At 49.3% G+C, this 14,809-nt stretch overlaps 7 protein-coding genes across 7 annotated transcripts; 4 read left to right on the plus strand and 3 right to left on the minus strand.

Annotated features, from left to right (window-relative positions):
• Window positions 1–646: 646 nt before the first annotated feature.
• On the minus strand, window positions 647–1,880 carry TRIVIDRAFT_226071 (uncharacterized protein; the record flags this gene model as incomplete). Its single annotated transcript, XM_014096671.1, has 5 exons — window positions 647–924; window positions 985–1,052; window positions 1,120–1,508; window positions 1,571–1,675; window positions 1,737–1,880. 5 exons carry the CDS (start codon window positions 1,878–1,880, stop codon window positions 647–649), a joined length of 984 nt encoding a protein of 327 aa, XP_013952146.1.
• A 938-nt stretch (window positions 1,881–2,818) lies between these two features.
• TRIVIDRAFT_67169 (uncharacterized protein) lies at window positions 2,819–3,170 on the minus strand (the record flags this gene model as incomplete). The annotated part of the gene is made up of 2 exons (XM_014096672.1): window positions 2,819–2,920; window positions 2,961–3,170. The coding sequence occupies 2 exons, from the start codon at window positions 3,168–3,170 to the stop codon at window positions 2,819–2,821; spliced, it is 312 nt and encodes a 103-aa protein (XP_013952147.1).
• Window positions 3,171–3,708: 538 nt separating this feature from the next.
• TRIVIDRAFT_67170 (uncharacterized protein) lies at window positions 3,709–5,469 on the minus strand (the record flags this gene model as incomplete). The annotated part of the gene is made up of 1 exon (XM_014096673.1): window positions 3,709–5,469. One exon carries the CDS (start codon window positions 5,467–5,469, stop codon window positions 3,709–3,711), a length of 1,761 nt encoding a protein of 586 aa, XP_013952148.1.
• Window positions 5,470–6,136: 667 nt separating this feature from the next.
• Window positions 6,137–7,031, plus strand: TRIVIDRAFT_57845 (uncharacterized protein; the record flags this gene model as incomplete). Its single annotated transcript, XM_014096674.1, has 3 exons — window positions 6,137–6,174; window positions 6,226–6,481; window positions 6,540–7,031. The coding sequence occupies 3 exons, from the start codon at window positions 6,137–6,139 to the stop codon at window positions 7,029–7,031; spliced, it is 786 nt and encodes a 261-aa protein (XP_013952149.1).
• Window positions 7,032–7,614: 583 nt separating this feature from the next.
• TRIVIDRAFT_194445 (uncharacterized protein) lies at window positions 7,615–9,300 on the plus strand (the record flags this gene model as incomplete). The annotated part of the gene is made up of 4 exons (XM_014096675.1): window positions 7,615–8,319; window positions 8,383–8,821; window positions 8,894–9,117; window positions 9,277–9,300. The coding sequence occupies 4 exons, from the start codon at window positions 7,615–7,617 to the stop codon at window positions 9,298–9,300; spliced, it is 1,392 nt and encodes a 463-aa protein (XP_013952150.1).
• A 325-nt stretch (window positions 9,301–9,625) lies between these two features.
• Window positions 9,626–12,061, plus strand: TRIVIDRAFT_226075 (uncharacterized protein; the record flags this gene model as incomplete). The annotated part of the gene is made up of 1 exon (XM_014096676.1): window positions 9,626–12,061. The coding sequence occupies one exon, from the start codon at window positions 9,626–9,628 to the stop codon at window positions 12,059–12,061; it is 2,436 nt and encodes an 811-aa protein (XP_013952151.1).
• Window positions 12,062–12,718: 657 nt separating this feature from the next.
• On the plus strand, window positions 12,719–14,633 carry TRIVIDRAFT_226076 (uncharacterized protein; the record flags this gene model as incomplete). Its single annotated transcript, XM_014096677.1, has 8 exons — window positions 12,719–12,846; window positions 12,896–12,978; window positions 13,042–13,201; window positions 13,274–13,498; window positions 13,581–13,669; window positions 13,743–13,860; window positions 13,927–14,225; window positions 14,287–14,633. The coding sequence occupies 8 exons, from the start codon at window positions 12,719–12,721 to the stop codon at window positions 14,631–14,633; spliced, it is 1,449 nt and encodes a 482-aa protein (XP_013952152.1).
• Between the last annotated feature and the right edge of the window lie 176 nt (window positions 14,634–14,809).

Below are 14,809 nucleotides of genomic sequence, written 5' to 3' on the forward strand. Positions count from 1 at the left end.
ATTCACGAGTTGAGTGATTAGGGCGAAGAGTGTCATAGAGATACATAGGAGTTATGATATACTTATACTAGAGGCATATGCTTTAGAATCGGGTTAACGTTATGCCAACGGATCACGAAGTTGAAAAGAGTTGATTTGGTTTCTTGGATTAATATTAGATAATTTGTATAGTCGCTACAAATTTTTCACACAAAAAGTAGCAACAAGATACTGTTCATAGCGTCGGTGTAATTTATTTATCCGAGAGAGACAAATTATTCCAAATATTTACCAAGTACTCCGTACTCGCATCATATACTATTCGTTCTACTGAAACAAGCCAGTCTTATTAGCTTATCAGAGACAGATTACTATTTATCCTCTGCTATGTAATGAATTTACCAAGTACCTCGACTGTTGCTACTTTTTACTGGCTGGCTTTTGAGGAGTCTAGCTTCCTCCCTGGACGCTTTATTTAGGTTATTTGGGATATCGAGCAGCTCGTTACTCCCAACATGAAAATGATCGAGAAAGACTTTTCCAGAACTGCACTTTGTGGCTCTGAAGCAAGTCCCTTCCCTTAAATAAATAGGGGGAGATAATAGTTGGACGAAATTTATATTACGTTTCCGTGGTTTGTGTCATATGTAGGTATTATATCTAATTATTATGGAACTATGGAGGCATGGGTGCTCTCTTCAATATTTGTTTTTAATTGTGGTGGATTAGAAGGGATGGGTGGCGCGCTGCTGCTTCTTATATAGCCAAGCTGGAAACGACGCTCACTACTCCGGCCCCGCCAGTAAGGGTTGCTTGGCCCACTGTCTGTTAGGCCTATTCTGTAGCTTATAAGTTGGAACAAAGGTTTGAGAGTTGCGAGGGACGCGGCTGTGATGCCTATGCCGACTTCCACGGTACTCCAATTTGCGATATCGGCAGTGGCATCTAGAGAAATGAACGTTAATTTGGATGAGAGGGGAGCTGCATGATCTTGGCAAGGCTTACATAGAAAGTTCGGACCTTCTGATAGGGTATTAACATACTTATATCGGATAAGCGTCGTGGTGCTCCCACTTTAAGACCGCGTTAGCTACCCCGGTCGTTTGGTTTGCGATCAACTCTCTTTGACTGAAGACTTACATAGCAGCAAAACTCAGAAGAACAATGACTAGAATCCTGGTCTTCATTGGCATCTCCAGTGACCATACAATAAAACCAGGCAAGATTCCGAAAGTCCAATCTGCAATGCAGTTCAAACAGGAAGCAACGTAGTTCATGATGATGATGGTTCTTTCTGGTATGCAGTAGCCTTCAACCCCTGGATATATTTCCCAATATGCGGATATTGGGTTGCATTGGAACACACCAACGAAAAAGAACGCGATGCCAAAGACTACTGTTGACGCCATAGAGAGCCGAAGGATCCATATATGCTTCGTGTCGATTGACAGGCGTAATAAGAAGAATCCAACGGATAACTTCACCACGGTAGTGCTGAAGACGTAGAGTAATTCACACACATACCACGTCTAATTATGTTAGCCATATTTCACAGTATTCGCTCCATCTTCAATACAGAGCAATGACATACCAGGAGCGCATTTCTGTTCTGACTAGCACTCAACATATCACGGCTTTTCCCGGTCCCGTATGAGATACCGATGTGCTGAGAGATGAGGTATGCGGTAAATGCGATCTGTGATCTTTATCAGACGTATTCTAAGAAAATTGCGCCATCGGTGGTGGTTAAAACGGACCCAAGTGACAACCATGAGCTGGTCGTCGATTCCAAATGATCTTATAATCCATCCTCGACAATAGACGCGAAGGGAAACGACAATCGTAGTAACTATCATGAAAATGATGTTGAGAACGAGCATCTGACCGCTCCGGTCCTCCATCGTGTTTGCGAAAACAAAATAATTATCACAGATAACTATCGTCGCAGTTGAGGGAAGTGTACCACATTGCCGAAATTATGATCGCCGGTGTGGCTCCAAACCAGTGGAACACACACAACTGATTGGGGTTTTGGGCGGCACGCAAGAGCTTTAATACCAAATGAGAATGTCAATTAGCCTATCATGGGGATTGTGGAGTATTTCCACAGCTACATCAAGATATATCAAGAGTCCCAGGCGCACTAGCTGGTGGCTAATATATAGCGAAAACTTACCGCTCAAGAAGTATCAGAGCGATTACGTATCGACGCGCGCACCTCCATGTCCATATCACACAATAGAGGCTCCGATACTTTACTAGATCGCTACGGAAATATCTCTATGTCTAAATCCGACCTTCTAATCGCTTGGTTTATTTCCAATTACAGCCTAACAACAGCTAATTTGGAAATCTACTTGGAATAGACGCCATCGAAGGCCGCCCGCGAGGATGTAATACCACTGGTATAGCCGACAGACCGTCCGTCTTACAATCTAGGATAAAATAGGGCGCTCACCCACAAGGCCCCAAGAACCAGAAGATCCAAGACACTTTAGATGAGACAAAGCCAGGGGGTGACAAGTGGCAATCGTCGTTAAGCGACCCTACGAGGCGGAAAACGGGTTTCAGGGGCTTAGCTTCTCCCTCTGCTTGCCTCAAGGAAGCTTAGGTAGTGTCTTTAGCGGCCGCTGCTGGCCGTTTCCGCGCCCAACGCGTTGGAGCGAGTCAGGTCTTCATCAGCAGATGTAGCTTTGTATGCATCTTTCGAATACGACATAAGAAGGAACGAAATGCTAGCTATGGTTAATCTCGTCATCTAAACACTTGTATTCAACGGCAGTGAGGTTACAGTAAGTTCAGGCTTATGGTGGTATCACAAATTCTAGTCCATTGTCGTCTAGACGCCATGCTTTCCGTCTACAGATTCATAGTTGCCCAATTTAGCAACAGGTGCCATCTCTGGGCCGCCTGCAGCCGAATACGGCGACGCCACGAGAAACTGGCATCAATCATTTAGTAGACCAGAGTCGTCCACACACCATCTTGAAATTCAGATGCATCATACCCGTAAGAGACCTACGTCCCCAGGGGATATCGAAACAGCCTAGGGCTTTCATGGTGTTTGTCTTAAGCTGATAAAGGCTCGGATTTGCCGGCCATCTCCCGGCTGTCATTGCCTCTCGCCCTCGGAAGGCATCCTCAAACACATCCGAGGCAGTTGTAGGTCTCGCATTCCGGCCAGTGACCATGGTCATTCACGTGCCAGTTGCAAGCGTACGAGTAAGGGTGGCCGTGCAAGTCCCACATTCATACATCCTATACGACTTACCGAAGGATATCCACTAACCGACCTCGCGGACTGCCCTTCAGAGAGGAGTGGAGCTCGGCAGATCGTGTAGAAAAGTGCATGTGGAAGCGTTTCCACCTCTTCCTTTCCTTACCCCGCACGCTTCTAGAGACACTCATCACACCTACAGTACACTACTTGCACCTCGTACATCGATTAGTAGGGTGCAGTGCCTGAGTACCATAAGGCAATAGGCATAGATATGTGGTCTAGATCATGTCCTCTCTGTCTTGTCAGTAATATCTTCACTACTCTCCAGTTCCTTTTCATCTTTACCACAAGCAGGATGGCATAGTCTGGCAAGGCGTACGAAGGATTTTATTAGAGGATAGCACTTGTATGCTCGTATTATTAATATCCAATGAGATATCACAATTTTGCTTGACAAACGTACCATATATCATCTAGGTACTCTACATTCCCATTGCTCAATCGAATGATCATAATCTCGCCCTTATAACCTCCTGATGCTGTACTTCCGTCTTCATTGCCTCCTGCTTCATCATCTCCGCCGCAATGTTACGTAAATCAGGTTTTCTCAGCTTCCCGCTCGCCGTCTTGGGCCACGCCTGAAAAGCTGGATGCGAGCCCAGCCAAACGATATATCGCGGCCGCTTGAAATGCGCCAAGGTTTGGGCTACCCACTCCCGTAGCTCGTCGTCTGAGGGCCTATCTAGGTCTGTGCCCGTGGGCTCGACAAACGCGCAGATTTGCTCGCCGTATTTGGCGTCTGGTACGCCAATGACAGAGGCTTGTGCGATGGATGGATGCGCGGCAAGACGCTCTTCAATCTCCAGGGGTGAAATGTTCTCGCCACCGCGGATAATCATGTCCTTAATGCGGCCGGTGATGACAAAGAAGCCATCAGGATCAAAATAGCCCTCGTCGCCGGTATGGAACCATTCTTGACCGTCTTCAGGAGAGATCCGGTGAGCCTCTGCGGTACGCTCCGGATTCCCATAGTACCCGGCCTGTATGCCGTTGCCGTGGAGGGCGATTTCGCCTCGCTGACCTCGAGGAACCGTCTTACCGGTAGACGGGTCGGCAATTCGGGCAGAGAAGCCGGGGAAGAGGCGGCCAGAGGTGATAGTTCGCTGAGCGATAGTGTCAGAATCTCGGGTCATAGTGACGATGGATGAGGCTTCGGTGAGGCCCCAGTTGGTGTGTGTCTGGGTAATGCCGAAGGCGGACCAGACTTTGCGCATGAGTGGCTCGGGGACGGCAGATCCAGATAAGATTGCAAAGCGTAGACTGGAGAGATCAAATTCAGTGAATCGAGGATGAGCCATTTCCGCGACGAACATGGTTGTGACGCCGTACAGACCGGTGCAGCTGTACTTGGCGATGCACGATAGCGTGGCCTCGACGTTGAAGATGCTTGCGGGCAGCACTAGAGATGCTCCAAAAGCTGTTGCTGTGGCAAGGCCGATGATGAGGCCAAAGCTGTGGAATAGAGGCACTGGCAGGCAAATGCGGTCAGACGCCTTGAGATACATGGTGCTGCCTATATAGCGGCCAGCATTGTAAATGCCGCTGTGAGTCAAAGCAGAGGCTTTGGGGAGGCCTGTTGAGCCGCTGGTGAATTGGAGATTCATCACGTCTCTGGCGTGGATCTTGGTTTCCATGGCGAGCAGGTCAAAGCTACTCTTGCGGCCGCGAAGAAGCACATCTTCGTAATTATGGTAGCCATTGTACCCTAGCTTAAGGAAAGTAGGATCTTTATCTGCGTTCACTACAATGATGTTCTGTAGAGATGGGATGCCCTTTCTCAGATTTGGGATCCAATGACGGTAATCATATCGGTCGAAGCGTGGGACCATTACGAGCATGGAGACGCCGCATGATGACAGGACGGAATGGAGCTCCTGTTCGCTATATGCATAATTGGCTAAGGTGACGGGTGCGCCGATCTTGGTACAGGCGAAGAAGGTTTCGATGTATTCAATCTCGTTGCCCATGAGGATGGCGATGCGGTCACCTTGCTTCGCGCCCAAGGCGACGAATCCACGGGCGAGGTCATCAGATCGAGAATCGGCCTCGGCATAGGTCAAAGATTTCTGTTGATGATCTGATGCAACAAGCAAGGCGGATGGCCGAGCTTTGGCTTGTTCACGGAGGAGACAACCAAAGGTCTTATGGATGGGTGCCGGTTGAGCTGGGCCATGGAGGATGGAGAGGTCGCCATTGCTGCTGGAGGACATGGCTTGTGATTCTATGCTGTCTGCCATGGCTCGAGTGTAGAAGGAGAGAGGAATGCGCAAGAAGTTTGAGTTTGAGAGAAAAGGAAAGAACTTCATGCGATACAAGCAAAGAGAGGAGCTCTAATTTGAGAGGATAGAGGAGGGGGAAGTGTCTTGGAGCTGGTATTGGCTTGGTCCGCTTCCGGCCCCGGAGGTGGGGCCGATCCGGGGTCCGGAGGCGGGGTGAGGGGAAATCTCGTCTTTTCATAGGCGAAAGCGAAGAGTTTCTGCACGTCGTCTATTTTGTTGGTGTGTTTCGATATGACCCTTAGGCACAGTAGTTTCTCGGATAGAGAGAACTCTCTCGCGTGCCGGGCTTTGGTGTATCATTTCGTGATGGTCGTCGAGTCGGCGCGATAGGCGACACGCGACAGACGACTGGGTGGTGTGGGGGTAGGCGGTCCTCACACTAAGGGAATTGGCGGGGATGGTGGAGGGACAGTCCAGGAGGGGTGGTAGCTTTGTTTGGAAATCAATGGCTTTATTTGAAGTAGCCGGCACTGTAATTGTTGCAAATGAAGAGGAGAATGGGCTTGTAACGGGAAGAGACATGTGGACTTATTCGGGTCCTTCTGAAGTAGACCTAACACATATCTCACAAGACGGCGCAGCTGAATCAAACATCAATATGAATGTCCAGGATAAAATTGTTGTTGTTACAGGAGGGTACGCTTCAACACAGTATTATTATTGTGCCCTGCTAATTACACACGAAAGCCTTTCTGGCCTCGGTGCAGCGACAGTTAAGCTCATGAGCAGCCTCGGTGCCTCAATAGCAGTCTTCGATTTGCAGTTACCAAAAGATTCACCAACTGGTGACTCAGATTCGCAGAAATACCGATATTTCAAGGTCGATGTGTCCAAGACGGAGCAAGTAGCCGCAGCGGTGCAGGCTGTGACGGCGTGGAGCAAGGAGACGAACAAGCCCATTGCTGCAGTGGTTTGCTGTGCTGGTTTTCTCGGTCCGGCAAAGGTGAGATATCCTCACATAATCTGGTTTAGCAATTCCAGCCAGCTAATCAAGCACATAGATTCTCTCAAAAAACAACAGTCCTCTGGCTCTGGAAACCTTCAAAAAGGTCGTCGACATTAGCCTCACAGGCACCGTCGATGTCATCCGCCAAATCTTGCCTCACATGTCAACCCAGCCCGCCGACACAAATGGTTCGCGCGGAGTCATCATAACCGTCTCCTCAGCTGCCGCCTTTGATGGCCAAGAAGGTCAAGTCTCATACAGCGCGGCCAAGGGAGCCATTGCGGCCATGACGCTGCCGCTCGCGAGGGATCTCTCCCGGTGGGGGATTCGGGCGGTTTGTATTGCGCCGGGCATGTTTGACACGGGAATGGTGGAGGGAATGCCAGAAAAGGCGAGAGAGAGCTTGAACAAGACGCTGGAGTTTCCGGCGAGGGCGGGCAGGCCGGAGGAGTTTGCCTGCATGGTGAGAAGCGTGGTTGAAAATGTCATGCTAAACGGGACGGTGATACGGTTAGACGGGGCGGCAAGGATGCCAAGTCGGTTGTAATCTTTACGTATAGGTTTTTATTTTATCGCAATCAATACTTATTATAAGCATGTTAATTCTACATTAACCTTTGTGCAAGGTATTTGACATGCCAAGGAGCCATGGTCTCGCTGTCGCCTTGTGTTTGTATCAGTCTATCCAGGTAATACCAATAATTCAACTCAGTCAACAGAATCACTCTTGGATTCATGTACATCTCTTTTCATTCACACTTGAATATCTGGCTGCTGCATTACTCAGTATACCGTAAAGAAACATGAAGTGGTGGTGGAGTGGGTCTCGGCTGTCGTCTATCGCCAGAGAAAGGTGGATTATCCCAATGCATGTCGATTATGCATCATATGCTCTGAACCACAGCGCAGGGCGCAATCCTGTGGACCGGTGTGTTCCAATTAATTTAGAACGACTAATACATCCGAGGCATGTTAAGATATCCGTAACGATATCGGGATATTCAGATCTTCTTTAATCATGATAAGGCATGCTCTTCTTCAAGTTACATGACAGAGTATCGAACAACCATTTACACAAGCATTACGACAGACCGCAATTTCCTCTGTTCATACCAACATAGTAAATCACAATGCCTGGGTCACCATCCTCTTTCGTTGTTGGAGTTGGCATGACGCCGTTTCTCTCCCCGAAAAAGTCAGCCAGCCTAGCAGCCAACCCTCAATCAGACTATCTTGATCTCGCTGTTGAAGCTGGAGTCAAAGCCCTATTAGACGCCGGCCTTACCTTTGATAAGGTAGACCAAGGCATAGGGTGCTACGTTTTTGGTGACTCAACATGTGCCCAGCGCGTCTTCTATAGCCTGGGCATGACGGGTATTCCCATCCTCAATGTCCACAACTATTGCAGCTCTGGAAGCACTGGTCTTTGGCTAGCAAACCAGGCCATTCGTTCTGGTGATGCAGACTGTGTCATGGTCGTTGGATTCGACAAGATGTATCCAGGAGTTCTTCCGCAGACGCACAAGGATCGCACGAATCCTCTCTCTCGTGTCCTGGATCTCTCCAAGACACAGATACACGAAGCTGACCGCAATAAACCGTCGCCGGGTTGGAGTCCCCAGCTCTATGCCAATGCTCAGGCAGAGTACCTCGACAGATATGGCGGATCTGGGGGTGCTGAGAGACGTGATTTTGCGCGCATTACGGCTATTAATCGAGAGCACGGCACTCGTAACCCTTACTCTCAGCTGTCGAAAGCTGTTTCAGTTGAGGATGTTTTGTCCAGCCCTGTGATTTCTGGAGACATTACACGTCTGCAATGCTGCCCCTCATCAGTAAGTGACGAAGAGTGAAGCTTTTATAATGTTTCGTTTTGACTGATCACGACATTTTGATAGACGGGTGCGGCCGCGGCGGTCATTGTGTCGGAATCTTTCTTGGCTGCTCATCCCTACCTTCGCAGCACAGCCATCCAAATTGCTGGCCAGTCTCTAGCCACCGATTCCTCTAAGCTTTACGAGTTAAAAAGTGCAATTGAACTCATCGGGTCCGACATGACACGGACCGCAGCAAAGCGTGCTTACGAACAGGCGGGCATTGGACCCAAGGATGTCTCCGTGATTGAGCTGCATGACTGCTTCACCACCAACGAAATGTGCGCTCTAGAGGGTTTAGGACTGGCCGAAGAGGGTAAAGCATGGAAGCTGGTTCGAGATGGCCTTATCACATACAATTCAAAAGGAAAAGAGAAAGGCTGGATCGTGAATCCCAGCGGAGGGCTCATTTCCAAGGGACATCCCTTGGGTGCTACGGGATTAGCACAATGTGCAGAGCTTGGTAAGTTGTTTGACCATCTTTATCACCCCCAATTAATGCACAATACCGCTAACAATATTCCGCAATTGAAAGTCTGGCATCTTCGTGGATGGGCAAAACGTCGCTCTGTCGCATCGACGCGGTATTGCCTCCAGCATAACATGGGCATGGGTGGCGCGACCGTGGTGACGATATACAAGAGGATAGACGGAGAAACAGCTCCAAAGATTGAAGATACGAAGCCGGAAGAAGATGGACGGAGCCGCTTGGGTTATAATCCTGCCGAAGAGGCGCGATCCATAAGCCGCGAAGACTGGGTGAGCGTTATTGCAGCAGGAGAAGCAAGCTCTGCGTGGGCGACGGCTGAATTGCCGTGGAATGTGAATCCCGGGGCTTATAGTACTCGAGCCAAGCTGTAGAAGTAGAGAGTTATAATGAGGTTGAAATAATGCCGAGTATGAATCTGTGCAGTGTAGCAAATGGATGTATCAGAAGACTGAACCTTTTGAAGTTGAAGTTGTCCTGATAATGAAATGTTCCCTGGCCATTGTTTGATCGCCCAGCGCTGTGACAGGCTGGATGCCCTGTAGAATGGCAACTACTACCCTATAATAGCGGGTGCTATAGCGCACCTTTAGCTGCTGTTAGTGGCCCACTCCCCTATAATGCACCGCCCCGCCCCCGCATTTCGCATTCATGGAAGGTACGGAGCCCGGGGCTGCTCTTCCGGTTCAGCAGAGCTCCATGATTCTCTCTCGCCTTCCACCGCTATCTACATGTATCTACACATAATTCAACAGCAAGAGAATCTTTCAACTTCAAACAATGTCGTCTCGATCCGGAATTGTCCGGCATCAAAGTATTGCGCTCGGTCGCTCCGGCCCGCGATCCAAAAACGGTTGCGCAACCTGTCGCCTCCGCAGAGTTCGCTGCGATGAGCGGCGACCGACTTGCAGCCACTGCGATAGACTCAAACTTGAGTGCACGTATCAGCCTCCCCGGCCTCGACGCAGCCAGAGAAGGCTACCATCCCCAGACGATAGTTCGGCGAGCTCTCGACAAGACGCAGATGTTGATGTTGATGAGTCGCGGAGATTCAGCGTGGTGGATGAGAGCGGCGAAGGGGGACAAATGCCATTGCCATCCTTCAACTCAGCGGCAATTTCATCACGTCCAAACAATGACCTGCAAACTATCCAAAGCATTCTTCCTAACGACATCAACGGTCAATTTGATGTTTCACCTGAAAATCCAAATCCAAGCGGTCTCATTCCTGACCCAATGGCATCCTACATGACTCCTACAACTGCCACGGCACTGGATATTGGCCCTACTTCCATACCTTCAGGAGACCATTCAGGGGAACTATCACAATCACCTTGGAGCCCCAGTTGGTTCGATCGACTACCTCTCCCCGATTCAGCATTTTCTTTCACGTCGTTAGGATTCACCAGCGCCCTCAGTCCCAACTTCTTCAACTCAGATCAATCATCTGCTTGGCGTGGTGGTGCTCTTTCAGAGATAGATAGCGGCACGATGTTATCGACATCAAACGTAGACAGCAGTCCAAGCATGCATACAGTTGTACAAAGCAACACCGAAGATCAATTTGCCAATATTGATAGGCAAGAAGACAGCGGACAAGTGAACAAACCGGGATACAAACCAGCCTTTGCCTTTTCACCACCACTTCTATCAGACGCTCAAGAAGAGCTTCTTCTTAAAACGTTCGAGTGCGCAATTCAGCCCCCGGCCTCTCTTGCCAGCATCCATCCGTTGGGTTGGCCCAAAATCAAGCGTTATGTGCTTCATATGGCCAATGGCAAGCATACCTCGATAGAATATGGAGCGGTCATGCATGCTCTTGCAGCTCTCAGTGCTATGCTCTTTGAGCCTAGCCGACCAGCGGCTTTGGCTGCCCTGGGGAGCCGCGTATCAACTTGCCGCGACGACTTTGGCCTTTTATCTCTAAGATTGCATGATGTCGCCTGTGTCGCACTCAAGTTGAGCCTTTCGCATGCGGGATGGGAGGAGCGAAGCAGCCGAGCTCTTCTCGTGGCAATATTTTTGTTGGCTTGGTTTGAGACCGCATATGATGGCAGTGATCAGGTTCGACCTAGCTTCCCAGAGGATATGGCTGAGCAGGTCATTGTCAATGGCCGATGTTGGGATGCTGGTTCTGCTAGTCTTTTCCAGTGGCTGGACTCATTCGACGCCAAGATGTCTCATATGGGTGGTCGTCATCTTCTTTCAGAGCCGGCTCTAGAAATTATCAGGAAGCCACGTCCAGGCATCACGGACTCAACCAACATGGAGGTGGCGGACAATGATGCCCTCAATGAAATCGACGGGATATCAACTACGAGCACTGCTGTCCTAGCGATAAGCAGTAAGGGCGAAAGTGCCAATATGAAGCCGCGCAATGGTGGCTCTAGACTCGCTACACTGTTAGCAGAGCCGCCCACGATTCCTAAGAATGTAGTGTGTATGGGCGTTTTCAACATCTTACTCCAACCCGCCTTTGAGTTTCACATGGCATCTCAAGCATACTCGCGGCGCGTTGGCTGTCACGACCGCCATCACCGCCCACGTGGAACCCCTGAAGATGAATTGGAAGTAATGAAGGCATGCATGGGTTTTGAAGAAGAGTTGGAGGAGCTGTGGCGACGTCGGCCCAGCATCCTAGACCTCGATGCCTCACAGCTACGCCTATTTGTGAGCGAGAACATTGCCCGCAGGCTAGAGCAGCTATTCAGCGTCTACATTGCAACCTTTTGGGCTCACTTCATATACATCCACCGTGTAGCATACTGGACCTTGCAACATACACCCATTGCCCTCAAGGCTTTGACACAGACAGGCAACATGATGCGTCGCAGCGTCGGTCAACCTATACACCAGCATGCCTTTGACGCAAACCTCTCGCGCACGACCTCTACTACTATCCATCCAGGCTTGATGTGGGTTTGCTTTTTATTTGGCTGCGAGGTTCCTGATCCTGTACAACAGGAATGGGCAGTGTTACAGCTGCGAGCCCTAGGCCGGCTCAGCGGCACAACTCAAAGACAAGGGGCGGCGCTCGACGGCAGCGAAGGAGACGGATTGCCTATTGGAGGGTTAGATCAAAAGGGGGCGCAGACGGCTTTCAAGGTGGCACGTCTTCTCGAAGTTACTATTGAGCGCCAGACAAAGTTGGGCGCCCGTGTGGATGGCAAGTACTTGAGTCAGGAGATCTTTGGCTGCCATTTCTATATCATCTAAATAGTACAGGGTACACCCATGGTGTTACGCGCCTTGGAGTGGCTGCAAGTGACGCAGTGAGACATGTCCAACCTATAATTCTAGGCGTCGGAGGCGATGGAGTTTGATGTTGCCGAGTACTCCGTAGAACGAATCTCTTGATAATAAGTTACCCAAAGCCACGCGACTGGCTGGCCAAAGCATCGCTCGTTCCCGTGCCATCTCCGCAACACAATCTACTGAATCTGACCAGCGCTATTACAAGCCATCCCCGCTAACGTCTGGTCAAACGGCCCTTATTCGTCCTCGCCTATCGTCTACCGGCTAATCTCGATTCCACTGGCATTTCCCCATGGGGAGAATCTCCTAAGCAAGGGCGGGGTGAGGAAGCACGGCAAGGGCCTGCATGTCTTTACCTCTTCCGACTCTCGTCAACGAAGGGTGGTGTGAATTAAGGACCTATCCCAACAGTCCAGCAACTATTGAGGCCTGCGATTGATATCAACCTAATATTTGTCTTAGGTTCATCATTCCATTTATATATGTCGGCTGATTCTCCCTGCGTTTAGTCAATAGACGCCTCTCAAGCCTGTGACTCAAATGCGTTGGCTCACATCTACCACCACCATCTTTTTTTACTAGCTATTACCAGCTTCTCATTATCTCGGGTCATTAGCTATGACAGTTATGGATGACGAAAAGCTTCCAAAGACCATTGAGGATGGAACTAGCTCCCATCTCGAGCGTATCCAAGAAATCGATCCTGCTGTGGAGAAGAGGCAAGTCGTTATCTCCATGAGGAAGTGGTGATTATTATACAGTTTGAAACTAACACAAGTTGACTACTGCTTTTAGGATCGTACGCAAGATTGACTTGAGGCTGATGCCTTTTACTGTCTGGATCTATCTCCTATGCTACATGGACAGGTCCAATATCGGTATGCAATTTTCCCCAATTTATTACCAAAATCCTGCCATCATCTAACCAACAATTAATATAGGCAATGCGAAGATCTTGAATGCCGACGTAGGTCACGACTTGCTAGACTCAACGCATATGACAACGAAGCAGTACACCATTGCTCTCATGGTCTTTCTGGTTGCCTACTCCATCTTCGAGGCACCAAGCAACCTTGCAGCCAAGGCATTCCAGCCTAATTAGTAAGACCACTCCTATGATTTCCTTCCTACATCAAAAGTCTATCTACTAATCATGATATTTGTGCCACAAAGTTGGCTAGGCTTCTTGGTTGTTGGCTTCGGAGCCTTCTGTACAGCCATCGCCGGGGCGAAGAGCTTCGCCAGTACATCCGCGCTACGATTCTTCCTCGGTGCCTTCGAGGCGGGCATTTTCCCTGGCATGGTCTTTTTCATGAGTTTTTGGTACAAAGCGGAGGAGCGAGCCACTCGGATAGCGTTGTTCCTCTGCAGCGCTACATTGGCTGGTGCATTTGGCGGGTAGGTTTCTTTCGCAAAATCGAGACATTGGGTGCTTAATCCGAACAAGTGGAGAATATAGCTAACATTTATGTTCTCATAGTGCCGTTGCATATGGCGTTGGACATATGGACGGGAGACTAGGCCTAGAGGGCTGGCGATGGCTGTTTATCGTTGAGGGCGTTCCCTCCAGTGAGTTATCGGCTCTTCTACTTATCCGATCAAGTTATATCAAGCCTCCTCTAACCGGGTTTACCACCTACAGTTGCTCTAGGAATCCTCACATTTTTATTTATGCCAAGCTATCCGGAAAAGGCCAGCTGGCTCACCGAAGAAGAAAAGGCTATCCAAGTTATACGCCTCGGCGTCAACTCGTCTCACGGGTATGAAGAACCTTGCAACTCAAGTCATTTACTCAAGTCATTTGGATAGATACTAAACTGCCCTAGAGAAGCAAAACTTAATTGGGAGGATGCAAAGGCCACTCTTAAGGACGTTAGACTATACGTGCACTATATTACGTACATGTGCATCGGCGTCGGCGTCTCCTCGTTGTCACTCTTTGCGCCTACCATCGTCTCTGGCCTCGGCTACAAGAACCTTCAGGCTCAGCTGTTTACTATTCCTCCTTATGCCGTGGCTTACGTTGTTACTCTTGTCTTGGCCATGATATCTGACCATAAGAAGACGAGAGGTCTCGTGGCTGGTGGATGTTTTCTCTTTGGCACTATTGCCTTTATCATTCAAGGTGAGGCCATGATTCTTCTTGGCTGTTATCCCAAAGCCAAATACTGACAAAGTTCTTACAGCCTGTTTGCCTGGCAAGCTATATGCTGCTCGCTATGCAATGCTTTGCATCAGCACCGCCGGCGTCTTTGCCGGTCTACCTCCGTTGTGCGCATGGATTTCAGACAATGTGCGAACTACCACGGCGGGATCTCTCGCCACAGGACTCAACATTGCCTTTACGGGGCCTGGCCAGATTATAGGCGTCTGGATTTATCGGGCGCAGGACGCGCCGTTCTATCGCCTGGGCCACGGCATCAATGCTGGGTTTCTTGCCGTGGGGACGGTTTTGAGCTTTTCCCTGTGGTGGTACTACACGCGACTGAATAAGAAGCTGGTTGGCACCAGTGAACCCAGATGGGTTGCGTAGAGGCCCAATACGCTGGTTGGTTGGAGAATAGCAGCTCTGTTCTATGATTGAAGCGAAATATAATTCTTTGTAATGATATTATTTACACCCAATTGTTTGTAGAAGGTTGTACTCAATAGTCGATTATTGCTGGACATTAAAATAACCATTCATTTATACATGAGAGAGTGAAGCCA

Source organism: Trichoderma virens (assembly GCF_000170995.1).
Source record: "Trichoderma virens Gv29-8 chromosome Unknown TRIVIscaffold_87, whole genome shotgun sequence".
In the NCBI taxonomy this organism is placed as follows: Eukaryota; Fungi; Ascomycota; class Sordariomycetes; order Hypocreales; family Hypocreaceae; genus Trichoderma; species Trichoderma virens.